Here is a 14,288-nt window from a genome sequence, read left to right on the forward strand (position 1 = left end):
TTCTGAAACTTGGTATCTCACTAGTACTTCGCACACTACCACACAACCTAATGTTCTGGAATTCACTTCCATGTGAAGCGTCAGGGCCCTTGAGATCAGGGTTTTATCTGTCTTACTCCCTCACTGATCTCCAGTGTGGGGTTTAAGCACGCTACTGAATGCTTACAACTGGCTGGGGAGGTATGTGATGGCCGGATAGGTGGAAGCATGCAGGTTAGTGGCCTGTTACACATAGGCCATGTTGCAGCAGGAGTATAGTAAGGCAGTCTTAATATTGGGGAGATACAGAGTCACCCACAAACTCTCTTTGCTGCAAATCCCATTTAAAAAACTCCCCATAGAAGGGATGTTATTAAATTTTGAGAGCAATATAATGGGACAAAAGTGGAGGACAAAAGAGTTAAAGAATCTTGTCAAACCGCAATATACATTATGGTCAGGGCTATGGTGGGACTGTGGCTGGCACAGTCACCTGTGAGAGTCACAGGAGCCAAAGAAATTCTCCCAAGTTTCCAAGGTAAACAAGTCACATAGATCAGGATGGAGGCAGGGACTGCTCTGCCACATCCTCAGGGTTCCGTGTTTTTAGCTTCTAAAAATGCCCGGGAAAGATGATGACTTCCTGGATTAGGCACACGACACTTCCTTCCAACTCCTTGATAGGTATTTTTCCGTCTAGAGTATCCTAAGGTAGCAAGCTTGAATCAAAACTAAATTATTAGTAAACATTCGCAAGTGAGAAACAAATTATTGTAGAGCACTCAGCTCCTTCCTTCGAACACACACTTGAAATCTGTAAAGACTTTATTCTGTAAGAATGCTTGAACCTCTCCCTAAATCATAACACGGGTAAACTTACTGAAATATTTTTACAATTTTATTAGAGGTTTTAATTCACTGCTTTATCTATCTCTGTTAGACTGTAAAATAGCTTTAAATATTCAAGTGGTAATTAATGAATCTTTTATGTTGCAAATCAAACATTTTCAACTATGTGCTACTGGAAGCGTAAGAAGGAAGGTTCTGAGGAAGGGCCCTTTCTCCCCCGTCCGTGCCGTTGGCCACCACTTATCTGGTATTGGGTAATCAGTCACATTTGCTCAGTGTGGACACTGTCTGCTGTCTTTCTGTAGGTCAAGATTTTTTGACATGCTCCCTGGCAGAGGCATTCCCAGCTAGATGGAAAGTCTTTGGATGTGGAATTTTTGCTTGAGTGCAAAATAATAAAAAGCATGTGTATTTTTTTTTTAAAAAGGATCAGTTTAATGGCAAATGAGCATTGGCTTAGATTAATATTCTATTACAGTAAAAACTTATATTTAATAAATTTTCTCTATTCACCCCCCCTTTTCCCCTGAATCTCACATATTTTTCTAAGTGGCATGCCAACATAAAGAAAGTATATATGATACATTTGATTTATGTTAAGTCAATAGCGTGTGCAAGCCATTTAAAATTGCATTTTAAGTGTAGAAATATAACCCCAAAGAAACACATACAGTGCCATACACTGAGAAGCGTTAGCTGTGTTAGCCTGCTGGGGGCTGACATCCCTTCTAAATATTATTCTATTTAGAAGATAGTTTTGAAATGTGGTATTGTGTATCCATTTGCAATAACGAAGTCCAAAATTCTGCAGTTTCATTTGGAATAAGAAAGTGAGTGGGCATTTAAAAAAAAATCTTCATAGAACAAAATAGTTTTCCTTTCCTCGGCCTGTCACTAATGAGGAATGAGTGGGTGAGAAGCTACCAAAAAGGCTCACAAAAGGAGTGACGAATTCTAGAACAGAACCCATGATGGCCACCTCGTGTTTTTCCGGGGCCCTAATTAATATTGGACTTGGTGACATTTATGTTTCAGAGCAATAAGCTAAACAGGAAACAACTTATGTCACCTAAAGCTTTTTAACAAATCGATACAACTATTTGTAATTGCTTGTTTCACGAGATTAAAAGTGCTCAGGCCTGATCTTCGCCCATGGATTTGTGGTCAACCTGACCTATGCTTCCGCAGAGAGAGAGAGAGAGAGAGAGAGAGAGAGAGAGAGAGAGAGAGAGAGAGAGAGAGAGAGTTGACCAGCACAGACTTCCATCAAATAATCCATATTGCTAATATTTCTGGAATTTTAATGTAGTTACAATTTATAGCTGATCAAATGTGGTTACCTAAATTGCTGTTGGTGGTAGGCAGTTTAACTGTCTATATTAATTACAGTATAATTTAATGTTCGAGTACCGACACTTGGGTTGGTCATTTTTATGGCTCAAGTAGTTATCTGCCTTATGACGAACCATTTTAGCATTTTCAATGGAAACGTGCTAAAATGATGAGTGATAAAAATGTCACGGGCTGGTAAATAATGATCATCGCCTTAGCCGAGATTAATCCTTGAAAGGCCGGTTACCTTCAATTAACATTATAACTCACGCAGCTTGTCCTTTTCCCAACCCGCCATCTTGGTTTGAGGCTGGGAAGCGGAGGTGACTGTTGAGAGTGTCAGATGTGTAAATTAACATGCTTATATTTGATATTCAGCATCCGGTGTGGTTTTACTAATCAAAGTGGATATAAAATGGTATAGGACTGTAATGTATGTATGTGTATGGTGTTTAAAAAAAATCAATATAAGTGCTACAGCGTATTTTTTCTTTTGTTTTGTTTTTTTGAGACAGGGTTTCTCTGTGTAGCTTCGGCTGTCCTGGAACTCACTATTCTATAGACCAGGCTGGCCACAAATTTACAGAGATCCGCTTGCCTCTGCCTCCTGGGTGCTGGGATTAAAGGTGTGCACCACCACCACTGCCCAGCTGAGTGATGGCTTTCTAATCCACACATTATTCCAGTTATACCAGCATTTTTTGCATTTCATTTCCTTCTGCTATGAATTGTCTGAAACTGTTCACCAGTCTAACTGGTGCCTTAAGTGAAGATTTGAGCCCGTTTGATTTGAGTAAGGAAAACTTTTCTTCTGATTCAACTACAATGAGAAGCTAACTTGTGATTCCTTGTCCACGCATCGGTACGTGCGTTCCTGAAGAAGGCAGCCTGGTACAAAGGCTAATTGTATCGTCTAGCCATTTCGCTGAGAGGGTTATGCCAGAGCGCCCCGTGTTCATTTACACTGAGCTCGTGGTCTTGATAGAGAAGGTTCTTGTTTAATAAGAGAAGCTGCATTTTGGGTCAGCTGCCCTGTGTGAGGGGCAAGTTTGAAATGAACTGAAGAGCACTGCCGCGATGGAATGACTCTTGACATGCAATTGCAAACATGGTGTGTATCGGCCAGCTGAAGCCCCACCTCCCACGGCCGTCCTTGCACAGGTACCTGGGTGTTTTAGTAGGAATGCGTGTGCACAGCTAACTCACAGCGTAGCCTGTGAGCAGCATCTGGATTTAAGCCTAGCAATTACGGGGATTTCAGCTCACCCTGATATTATATTCTTAGTAGCCAGGTGAGAATTAAAGGTTCAAATGTCTGGCTAATTATCAGACTAGGGGAGGCTTGCAGGCTCGCCATCAATGAGAAGAGGATCCTGGCTCACGTCTTGCTAACAACATCTACTTGTTCAAAGTGAAATAAAAAGGAGCCAGGCACGGAGGCATAGATCTATTCATTGTAACATCTGAGAGGCCGAGGCAGGAGGATTGCTGGAAACTTAAAGCAGGTTGCCTAATTTTCTTAGGGGAATTCCAAGGACTACATAGTGAAGCCCTGTCTCAAAATGTAAAAAAAAAAATGACAACAATAACAACAAAAAAAAATCCACCCCAAACAGAATCATACTGTTTTTGAAAGTATAAAACACAGATTCATAAATAATGCAGGAAAGACCCTTCTAATCTGTCCCAACAGACAGGCACATTGTGCTGGGAAGGCCTCTCCGCAAGGTTACACTAGTCAGCTCAAAGCTTTACTGATGTTCTTGGAATTGTACAGATCCAATGGTTCCTATGATTCTGTGGTCTGTTTTTTTTTTTTTTTTTTTTTTTTTTTTTTTTTTTTTGATGTTTTGAGACGGAGCCTATGTCGCCTTGGTTTTCCTAAACTCACTATGCAGACCAGGCTGGCTTTGAGCTCACAGAGACCAGCCTGCCTCTGCCTCCCACAGGCTGGGATTAAAGGAACATACTACCACGTGTAGCTCTGTAGACCTTCTTTCAGGGTATTACCAGTGAGGTGTGTGTTAAAGACAAGGTTACAGCCATTATTAGTCCTTAGACTATATATGTGCGATAGAACTCAGCTAGAGAGAAAAAGCACACGTCTCTAGAGGTACAGAATTAAAGATAATCTCCACAGGTGTTTCCCTGGGTCCTGGGCTTCTCCATCCGATTCTGCTGTCTTCTAACCCAGCACGCTTTTGATAGAGTGTTTTTATAATATCATTTGTTCTAATCTAAGCATTTATCATTATCCACAAAAGCTTTCTGGATAAGAATATTGTAGATGCTGCGTGGCTTTGACGTTAGCGTTTTATTTGGATGACTGATCTTGCAGATGTGAAAATGTTAATGAGTTATCCATGAAATTGCTTTCCTCTGAAATTTTAGTGTGGTTCTTCGTGTTAGTTAATAAACATTTCGTGTCTTTTTGTTGTTGTTTTCCTTTATCAAATCTGGTGAGGAAGAGAGCATGCTCCCTCTGACGGAGCCAGCCCCTCCACCCTCCCTTGGAACCCTTCTGTGAAGACCCTTCCCTCAGCCTGCTCGCCGGGCTGTGAATCGGGCACAGGGCAGCTGCTGCTAAGAGCCAGTTGGGGGCATGTGCCTTGTGTCTCAGCAGGTCAGAAGTTGGGGGAAAAAACTTAGGCTGTGGCAACGTTGTCTACCAGTGTGAACAACCGGCATTTTTATTGCATTTGAGAATGCTCTCATGTCAGTAGTTAGTACTGACTACACAACATTTTCTTTTTTATTGTCTGCATCCACAGACATGGAATGATGGAATTACAGTTGATGTCAAGGAATGAGATTCTTTTATGCCTCATCAAAACAAAACAAAACAAAACAAAACAATCCTTGTTAGCGGCAGCACATATACAGAGAGCACCACGCTCACAACCCAGGTCGCACCATCTCCACCCAGGCTCCTGGGTAGCAGGGACTGCAGCGAGTTACAGTGGACCTACGAGACGCCGTTAGAACTGTCCGTTTGCTTCTCAGGATGAGAAAGAGAAACCGAGTTGCAAAACACTTCCAGACTGTCAGGAGGGTGTTGACACTGACCGAAAAGGGACCCAAAAGATTCAAGGTCATAAGTAGAGTCTGCTGTATGCCTTTGGAGACAAGAGAGCTCAGCTAGAATATGGAAAAGAGGAGACTTTTCAATTCGACTTTGTGTGAACTTCAAAAATAAGAGTTAATGATTACATTACATTTTGGTTTATCTATTGTTTTGTTTACCTTTTAAACCAAGGCTTGCTCTGTTACAGCTGACAGGATGCTGGGAATATCAAGTCAACTGTATTCTGATGTGGGGAGGGCATCGGCAGCGAGGTCACCATGTGCGTAAGTCCTGATGGCCCAATATGGCAGCCTAAGCCTTTTCACATGGATAGACCCTAGGAGCAAGGGTGGGTCCTCAACCTGACTGTGTGTGTCTGACACATGGGCCAACCTCCCTCATGCTTGCTTAATTTTTACTAAAAAAAAAAAAAAAAAAGAAAGAAAAAGTAACAAATTGTCTTTACACCTTGGGACCTTGTAAAATTCTGTTTTATAGAAAAAGCTCAATATTTTCAACACTTCCCATTATTAATCACTACTTTACTGATAAAACTTTAGAAAGTGTGACCCTGGAATTTCATCATGCAAAAATATTGACTGCAGCAGGAGAGAACATTTAAAAAAAAAAAAAACAACTTATTTTTTTTTCTCTTTTCAAACTTAGGAACCTGTTTAAGATAGTCAAGAAGGCAGTGGCAGGATAAACGCAAGGAACAGGAATGTATCAAAACCAGATTAACACACGCGCGCACGCTTACACACGCATACACTCATACATACCCCACCCCACAAACCTGTACAAAATGTTCCAATTAATGAGAATAGGAAACAAATTAGGTCAACTATGTTACAATTGAAAAGGAAAAACAAAAAAAAGGGTTCTGGAATTTCTTCTTTCCTCCCACATGTCAACACGTCATCCATGTCCGTAAATCAAGGGCAATGAAGGGAAATACACGCGCAGCGTCGACTGCAAATCCATTCCATACAGTAGACTGTCTTCCCCCAAAGATACTGCGGCTTTCCTCTTCTCTAAAGCATCATTAATAAAATGCAGTTGCACAAAAAGCAAAGATGTTTTGACAAACAGGTGTTTGCATTTATTCCTTTTTAGGAACAATACCTAAAAAATAAAATAATTAAAAAAAAAAAGAGCTGCCCTCGGCCCTCCCCCACAAAAGACAAAGATTCACACAGACACATTGGGATATATGTACAACCGAATCAACCCCATTCTAAAGAAGCGACCGTAATCCCCTCCCCCAAAGGGACAGAATCGGAACTGTAAAAATCAGAGTGAAAATTGCTTGCTGAAAAGCCTGAGAACTTTTTTTTTTCAGTTGGTTCTTCTGCAAGGCTGTGACACCTGCGAAGACATATAAAATCTAATTTTTCTTTTTTCTTTATTTTTTTGCTACAGTCTTTAGACTAAGCATGCAAGACATACGACTAAGTGCAACTGAGTGAAATGTATATTTTTAATTTTTTTTAATCATTCCCTAAAGGTTTGAACTGAGGTATGCGCACTAGCGTTCTCATGCTGTCCTCTGTACTCATGTCTAGCTACACATGCTGAGAATGAACTAATCTACCAGATTTTTATCCTCTTTCGAATATCTAACCAGCAACCACTCAGTTTCGAAGCACAGGCCCCCGTCCCATGACCCTGCCTGGCTACTGCCTGCACATCATGAAGCTGCCTGGTAAAGTGGGGGGTCGGGGGCATGAGTAACCACAGACCACCCCCTCTACTGAAGGCAGAGCAAAGCTTCAGAAGTCATTGCCAAAGACGTTCTATTCTAAGCGTATGAGTGGATGGGAATGTCACCTTTGTGTGTGTGTGTGTGTGTGTGTGTAAGTGAAAGAATGCTGACCAAGTCAGAATCTGAAAAAGGAAAAACAACAGCAAAAAGCAGAAAAAGAACTGGAAGATATATGCCAAGATAAAACAAAATTAAAGCAGTGATCACAGCACAGCCCTTAACAAAAGTGGCATACGAATGTTCTAAAAAAAATCTCTTTATTCTAGAAGTGGCCTAGTGCAGTCAGACACTTTTCTATTCTCTCTGAATTCATCCTAAGTGTCTCCTTGATTTATACGCTAATTTTCAGTATCATACATTCATTTCTTTGAGATGGTACCCCATTCGTTCCCTAGGAGCTATAATACTGTTTTCCTGTCTGCTTTTTCTCTGCAGTAGCCCCAGATTTTCTCCTTACAGGAGTTAGTTTTGGTCTCTGTACAGGTACAGAAAAGAAAAAAGGAAAAAAAATAGAAAAAAAAAAGCAAAAAAAAAAACTTTGGTTCCATTGCCTACTTAGTCTGCTAAATGAACTCTGTTGGAGGGGCGGTTGTTTCCCTCAGGTTGGCAAACAGCCTGGACCTCATCATTTGCCTCTGAATCGTTTTGCCTCCTTTGATCAACAATAAGAGGATATTTGGCTTCATCATATAAAGCATAAAAGAAAATAATTTACCTTTGCGTAACATCTTTGGTAATTTTAGAAATAAAAGGTACAAAGTATATAAATTAAGCTCCCAAAGGCTCTCAAACTAAACCCAAACAAAAGCTATAGCCCTAGATAAATAAGTGCCAGGGACGTGGGTGCAGACGGAAGTGTGAGGGGGCTGAAGGGCTGACGGGTACACTGACCTAGAGCTATCGCCTTCTGTGGGCCCTGCTCCCAGGAGCCTCCGTCTGTCTACCGGTGTCAATGGCTAAGTCAGTGCAGCCAGAAGGGCAGTTCTGACTTTGCACGCTGGAAAGGACACACCAGCACCCGCTGAGCTCAGTCTTTGCAAACTCCCAAGACGTTCGACGTGAAGTCTCATTTGCATTAAAAGAGAGGAATGCCACCGAGCGAGCTGGTCTGAAGTGACACACTCTGCAGTGCGGTCGCTGTGTTGAGGGAAGTTAGTTAGGGAAGCTGGCTTTTTGGTCATTTTGCAAACAAAGCAAGCCATGCTGGAAAGGACAACACAGAGTCTGCAGTCCTGGCCACTGGATTACAGGGGGGAGAGAGAGCCTTCCATGGCCATCACGCCAGTCTGACTATTAAGGATTGCTTACTCTTTTCAGTGTCTCTCTGGGCTGTGTTTCCTGAGAGAACGACGTGGCAGTTACTCACAATGGCGGGCACTATGAAAATAAAAGGAAAAAAATCTCAACCGTTCCCGTCCCACCCCCAATACTGCTTCTGTGAAATGAACCTGCTATGTCCCTAGAGTATGTGTGTGTGTTTCTCTCTTCTGTCATTCATTCTCTTTCTGGCGGGACATCACGTCCCTGTGAGAGGACCTTCAGGTGTAAGGTGCAGCCTTCGGAATCTTTTTTTTTTTTTTTTTGGAAAAAAGACCAAAACGGAATGTTTTGTTTTGTTGTTTTTTTTTTAAAACTTGAGAGAAACGTGGTGATATCTATAGGAAAATGGAATGAGTGCCGGAAAACTACAGACGAGAAATGACATTCAGCTTTGTATAATAAAAACACCTATTAACATTCATCACAAGGTACAGAAAATGTGAAGCCTCCAAGAGGCCGTGGGCCCAAATGGAGGCCTGAGGTCAGAACTTAAAATGGTATAAAAAAAGCAATACATTAAAAAGTTTGGGATAATTATTTTAACCCCTCCCCCCAATAAACACACAAAGGCCTTCCCCATCCCAACTGGAAGCAAAACAAAAACATACAAACAAACAAACCAAAAAAAAAAAAAACCCAAAGTGAGTAAAGGCAGTGATATCAACATGCAGCGCTGTGCAAACAGGTCGTCCACTGGAACCTTGAATTCGGGCGAGCGAAGGCTTGGTCTGCGGTGGCGCAGGTGCGCGAGCTCAGTCGGGCGTCCTCGGTGTCTGCCTTGGCAGGACAAAACTGCAGTTCAAAGTCTGCTGCGAAAAGTGAATCCGTTTATCGAATTTACAACACTGATGTTGACTCAAAGAGGAAAATCCCAAGTACCAAACAGGTCCATCCAATGCACAGAGTACAAATCCCTTTCGTCAACAAAAAGTAGAAAAATCAAAAATACTCCCAAATGGGATTCTTGATGGCACTAAGAGTTAACACATTTCAGAGTTGTCAAAGTGTAGCGAAAATCCTCCAGACTGTACAACAAGTGGAGAACGGTTTCGCCACTAACTTTTGACGTGTTTTTTTTTTTTAATTTGTTTTGTTTTGCTTTTTTTTCCCATTCTTCGGTCTCGGGGGTCGGCCCGCCTGGAGGTTCAGTCCATGTCCTCATTCACTGGTTCGTCTTCGTAATCTCTGTCATGGTCGAAATCCGGACTGTGGTTGGCTGTTGTCACTAAGGACAGAGGCCCTTCAGCTTCTTCTGGGTCAAGGGGTTCCTCTTTGACATGTACAGGATGCCTACAGAGACAGAGAGAGAAAGAAAGAGAGAGAGAGAGAAACAGGCTTAGAGAGAGGCATCCATGGGCCACTGTTGGGTCAACCAAAAGACACAATCCAGTAGACGCTGAGTGACCCTGGCCACACATGTTTTTCAATTATGGTGGGAAACTTGCTATGACTTAATGTCTGTTGTTCATTTTCATGGCCTACATTCCAAGGCTCTAGGGACCATGGCCTTGGGGCTTCTCGACTGCTTGGCGTAATACCCCTGGCGCTGAGAGATCCTTTGGACATTTTTGTTTTAGAAAGTCTCCTGTCCAGAAATCATTTGTCCTGCTTTTCCTGACCCCCGAGTTAGCAGAGGACCTTGTAACAGTGCAGAGTATGGAGCTCAGACCTGCATTTCTAAGGGATTCCAGATGATGGCGCTGGTCCCAGGACCATACTTTTGAGTACCAACTAACAGGCCCCATAGCGACATCCTGGGTGGATGAATGCCACCCCGCAAATAATTATGTGAAATGCGAATCTATAATACAGCAGTGGTTCACAGGGACCACTGAGCACAGGAGGCTGGCTGGGCTAATCATGGCTTGCTGTGTGTTCTGCTCTGCTAGTTAACATGCAGAACCTGTGAAAGAACCCTCCAGAGGACGACCCCAAGCGAGGGTCTATCATTAATCAACTTCAAGCAAACACAGCAAAGAGACACCATGATACATGCTTGAAGCTCCAAATTAATGCATATTTTTACAAACTGTCAATAAGGCAAGAAAAGCCCTGCCAGGAAACACAAACGGAGAGGAAAAGGCTTGCTCAACACAACAATATGATAAGAGAGCAGAGCCCCAATCAGAATAATAACGCTGTCAGCTGTAAACAAGGCAAAACACGAGGCCCGGCTGGTAGCCGCCACCCAGACACTCTAGCTACCTTGAGAGCTGCCAACTTTCTCATTATGGACTCGGGCTCGGTTCATCGAGAGGGGGCTGGCACGATCACACAAAACCACTCTGATAACAACTGTGAAAAGCTGTTCGTAAATCATATTTACAACTGATCTTTTGCAAATACAAATGACTTTCTGTTGGGGGGGGGCTATTGATATGTAAAAGAACCATTCAAGTTAAAATGTGCCCATCTCTGAAATAGGCTGCAAGGGGGAGAGACTTCTAATGGACATTATCAGGTATTAGTAATAAGAGGTGGTACTGGGGATGGCTGGCTTCCTAAACAGCTGATGCTGTATGCAAGCCCCGAAGGCCCCTGGAGCAATTTAAAAACAAACAGAGGCCTGCCCTGGAAGGCAGGAACCTTCCAAGTCAAGGGACACTAAAATGAGCACAGCGAAGAGGGAGTCAGGGGTCTAGAAGTCAGATAAAGGGCTTTAAACAATTATACCCATATGCTTACAAACCATTTGCACAACAAACCAGGGTCTCACAGTACACTCTCTATGTGGGTCTCCAGCTACGTAGAAATTTGAATAGTTGGGCTCATCTTTGTGTCTGAAATAAGGCCTAGACCTGGCTATCTAGTTTGCAGAGTTCCTCCACGAAAAATATGCACTTCAAGAGAAAGACCAAACATTTCAAAGAGGGTAGTTAGTCACTCCATGCTTGGGCACCATGTCTCTTGCCTGTATGTAGTCAACCTGGATTATGGCTGGTGCCAACCCCTCCCTTTCTTTTGGGGATCATATTATTACATACTTTAGACACAGCAAAAATTAGTTTCTTTCTTTTTTGTATTTTGTTGGCTTTTCCATTACAGTTTTTCTGGTTATCTGCGATTCCATCTGTTGATAAGCCACTCCCTCCACACTGGACCTTCTGCAGCTGCCTTCCCTCCCCTCCGCTGTTCGCAGACTACAGTGAACCATCGCTAGCCATTAATCTTTCTCCTTCTGTTGATTTACCTCCTTGGGATAAATGTCTAAGAATGGAATTGTTGGAGCAGAGGCCAAAACATCTTTATGGCTCTCCTGATTTATTGGGATATTAATTTGCAGAGGGGTGCTATCAAGTGAGATTCGATGTCAGGGTCCCAAGTGTTACTTTGAAAAAACAGTTTGTGGTCTCACAGGTGTACGGTACGGTCCAAGTCACCTTGAACCACACCCGCTGCATTCATAAAAACATTGGACACGTATTTCTGCCTCCTGATTTCACTCTATGGAGAACAGTGACTTACCAATCATACTAGCACCATTCACTATGTGGGCTTACTAACGTCCAGCAACAGGAATTTGCCCTTTCAAAACAATTATTTTTTCAGCTGTTACTGAGGTTCAACTGCTATTTTTCAGAATAACACTCGCCTGCTTGAATTTCTAAAAGCTATCACACTTAGTACTGCATGGTGCAGTCTGGGGCTATTACACAAAGCCTTGGAGGTAAGGGTCAGAAACCCTAGGAAAATAGAGGCTCATCTTGATGTGACAGTCTTGCTTTACGGCTGTAAACCATCGTTTTCTAGCATCAACCCCAAACAACAAACGGAAGGCTCCCCCAAATCTGACTTCCTAACACCACAGACTATTTTGTTTTCCCCCGAATTCAGTGAGTATTTACTGCCCGCAACACAGGTCATGATGCTGGCATGTTTGCATGGACTACCCTAGTGCTTAACATAGATGGATGGCCAAGAAATACCACCAACCAGATCTGCTATATGACGTCCTGAAAAATCTACACTAAGTATGACAGCAAGAATTCTTCGGCCTTCCAGGTAAGATTCAGACTGTGAAAGGCTTCCCTTCCACTGGGCGTATACACAGCGTACCATCTACAGAATGGGGTTGCACAGTGGATGGCCCTCATAAGCCTCCCCGTACCAGGCCTACTATTTCCAAAAGGGCTCCCGATGGATAATGGAGCAAAACACCATCTCTCTGTTCCCCTTACATCTGAGTAATCCTTTTGTACAGCCTTCCTGGGGACACATGGATTTTTATTTTAACTATAGCCAGCTAGTGTTTAAAGGCATTGTGTCCCTGTTCAACAGTCTTTGGTATGGTGGTCCTTTAGCTCCAGAATGAAAGTACACTCTCCCCAAACCATCATTGTGTGACTACCTTCTACCATTTTTTTTTTTTAGAGAGAAAGGCAGTGCTGTGGTTTGTATCACGGCAAAGGGAGGCCCAGAGAGCTGTATTGCAACACTGCCTGTGTGCAGGGCCAGCGTCCTAACAGTGTCTTGTAAGCCTTGTAAAGTTTATGGCTTGATTTATTCCAATAGACTGGAACAGTTAAAAAACAATTTGCATCCTAGCAGGGTAATGCACACTGGACAAGAATGAAATCTCTGTCATTACAGAACTCACTTAATGGAAGTACGGGGTCAGCGAGACTAACTGGCTGCGACACTGATAGGAGCCCAGGAAAGCTGTGGTCGGCCCAGAGCACCACGGGGCACATGGCGTAAACCTGATGCGTGAGCATCGCATCTGACAGCACTGTGCAAGGGCTGGTTCTCTCTCTCTCTCTCTCTCTCTCTCTCTCTCTCTCTCTCTCTCTCGTACTTGAAACTTTGTTACACTTTAGGATGACTGCTGCAAAATACAGGTTTTTTTTGGTATGTCTGCTGTCCGTTCAATCTTGTTAAGCAAATGAACGTCCATCATGGATAGGCTGTCTCCACGACCAACCTTCCCCTCGCCCCGCTTTTCTTTGCCTACTGATCATTCTACTAATAGGATAATAACATGAATTACACCTTGAACAGACTGTGGGAAAACAGTGTGCCTTCCACTTGGTGACTTCATGCATTCTTGCTCAATGCGTATGTCTTGGAGTGGCTTCTATGCTACCTAGTGTTGCTCTGAACTTCCTAAATAATGAAATAGAATGTCCCGACAACGATGAATATCAGTGAGATAGCAAGAGTCAGAAATACCAGTTTGCTCTAGGAAAGATGAAATTCGGTGGCAATAGCGGGAAAGACACACGCTTTCCTAAAATGCTCGAGTGTTGGTGCTGGGAGACTAGGCCCCCATACTATAAAAACCATCCTGCCCACCTCTAAAGATCTCTTTGGAAGCACTCAGGGCACGAGATTCAAATGCTAGAAAGCAAAACCTCAGATTTCCCCATCACGCTGGCCGAGGCCGCTTTTTCCCCTTTGTCACCAGACGCCACTTCATTCTGTCCCTACTTGTTAAAGGTCACATGTTCCATTCCCGTCCCTCAAATTTCCTAAAAATACGATGTTGGTCAGTAATCCAGAAGGAATGTGCAGACAAGTGGCCTATTCTTGGAGCGGACGGCGCTGGAAACACTGAGCTGGTTTAGTCACTTCAAGTGGGCCACGGTTTTGGAGAGACTCGCTGAGAGGGAGACTGCCATGAGTAGCGGGGGCCGCTGCACACCCAAGCATCTGGAATCACGGGGGTTTCTTTTCTGTTGTGAGGCCCTTCCTAGGCACCAAAAGGGGACACAGGGGCGCCCCAACCTGGTGGCCTTGCTGAGCTCTGTGTGGTCCTGGGGTCATTCGCATGCAGCCCGGGCAGCCAGCGCCCACTGATTCGTTCCTTTCTATGTGCTCTCATTATCCCGCCGTCTGCTGCTGCAATGCTCCTATTAATTTTCCTTTTGATATTTTAAGAGCAATCTATAAATCATGCCGCCTTTCACTTGTGCCATCGTTGATGCCTGGTAATAAGGCCGCAGTGCCGAGCTCAAGTGGTTAAACTCAGCGCACAATCAA

General features: G+C 43.3%; 1 protein-coding gene across 13 annotated transcripts in view; it reads right to left on the reverse strand.

Annotated features, from left to right (window-relative positions):
- Positions 1 to 4,959: 4,959 nt before the first annotated feature.
- Positions 4,960 to 14,288, reverse strand: part of Foxp1 (forkhead box P1) — a 622,100-nt gene continuing 612,771 nt past the window's right edge. For all 13 annotated transcript variants that reach the window (XM_050149366.1, XM_050149370.1, XM_050149375.1 and 10 more), the window contains one exon: positions 4,960 to 9,599. In XM_050149366.1, the coding sequence (XP_050005323.1) occupies positions 9,455 to 9,599 (145 nt within the window). In that variant the 3' untranslated portion in view covers positions 4,960 to 9,454. The remainder of the gene's footprint in view (positions 9,600 to 14,288) is intronic.

Source organism: Alexandromys fortis, unplaced genomic scaffold (assembly GCF_014885135.2).
Source record: "Alexandromys fortis isolate MF-2015 unplaced genomic scaffold, M_Fortis_MF-2015_v1.1 scaffold_48, whole genome shotgun sequence".
Taxonomy (NCBI): domain Eukaryota; kingdom Metazoa; phylum Chordata; class Mammalia; order Rodentia; family Cricetidae; genus Alexandromys; species Alexandromys fortis.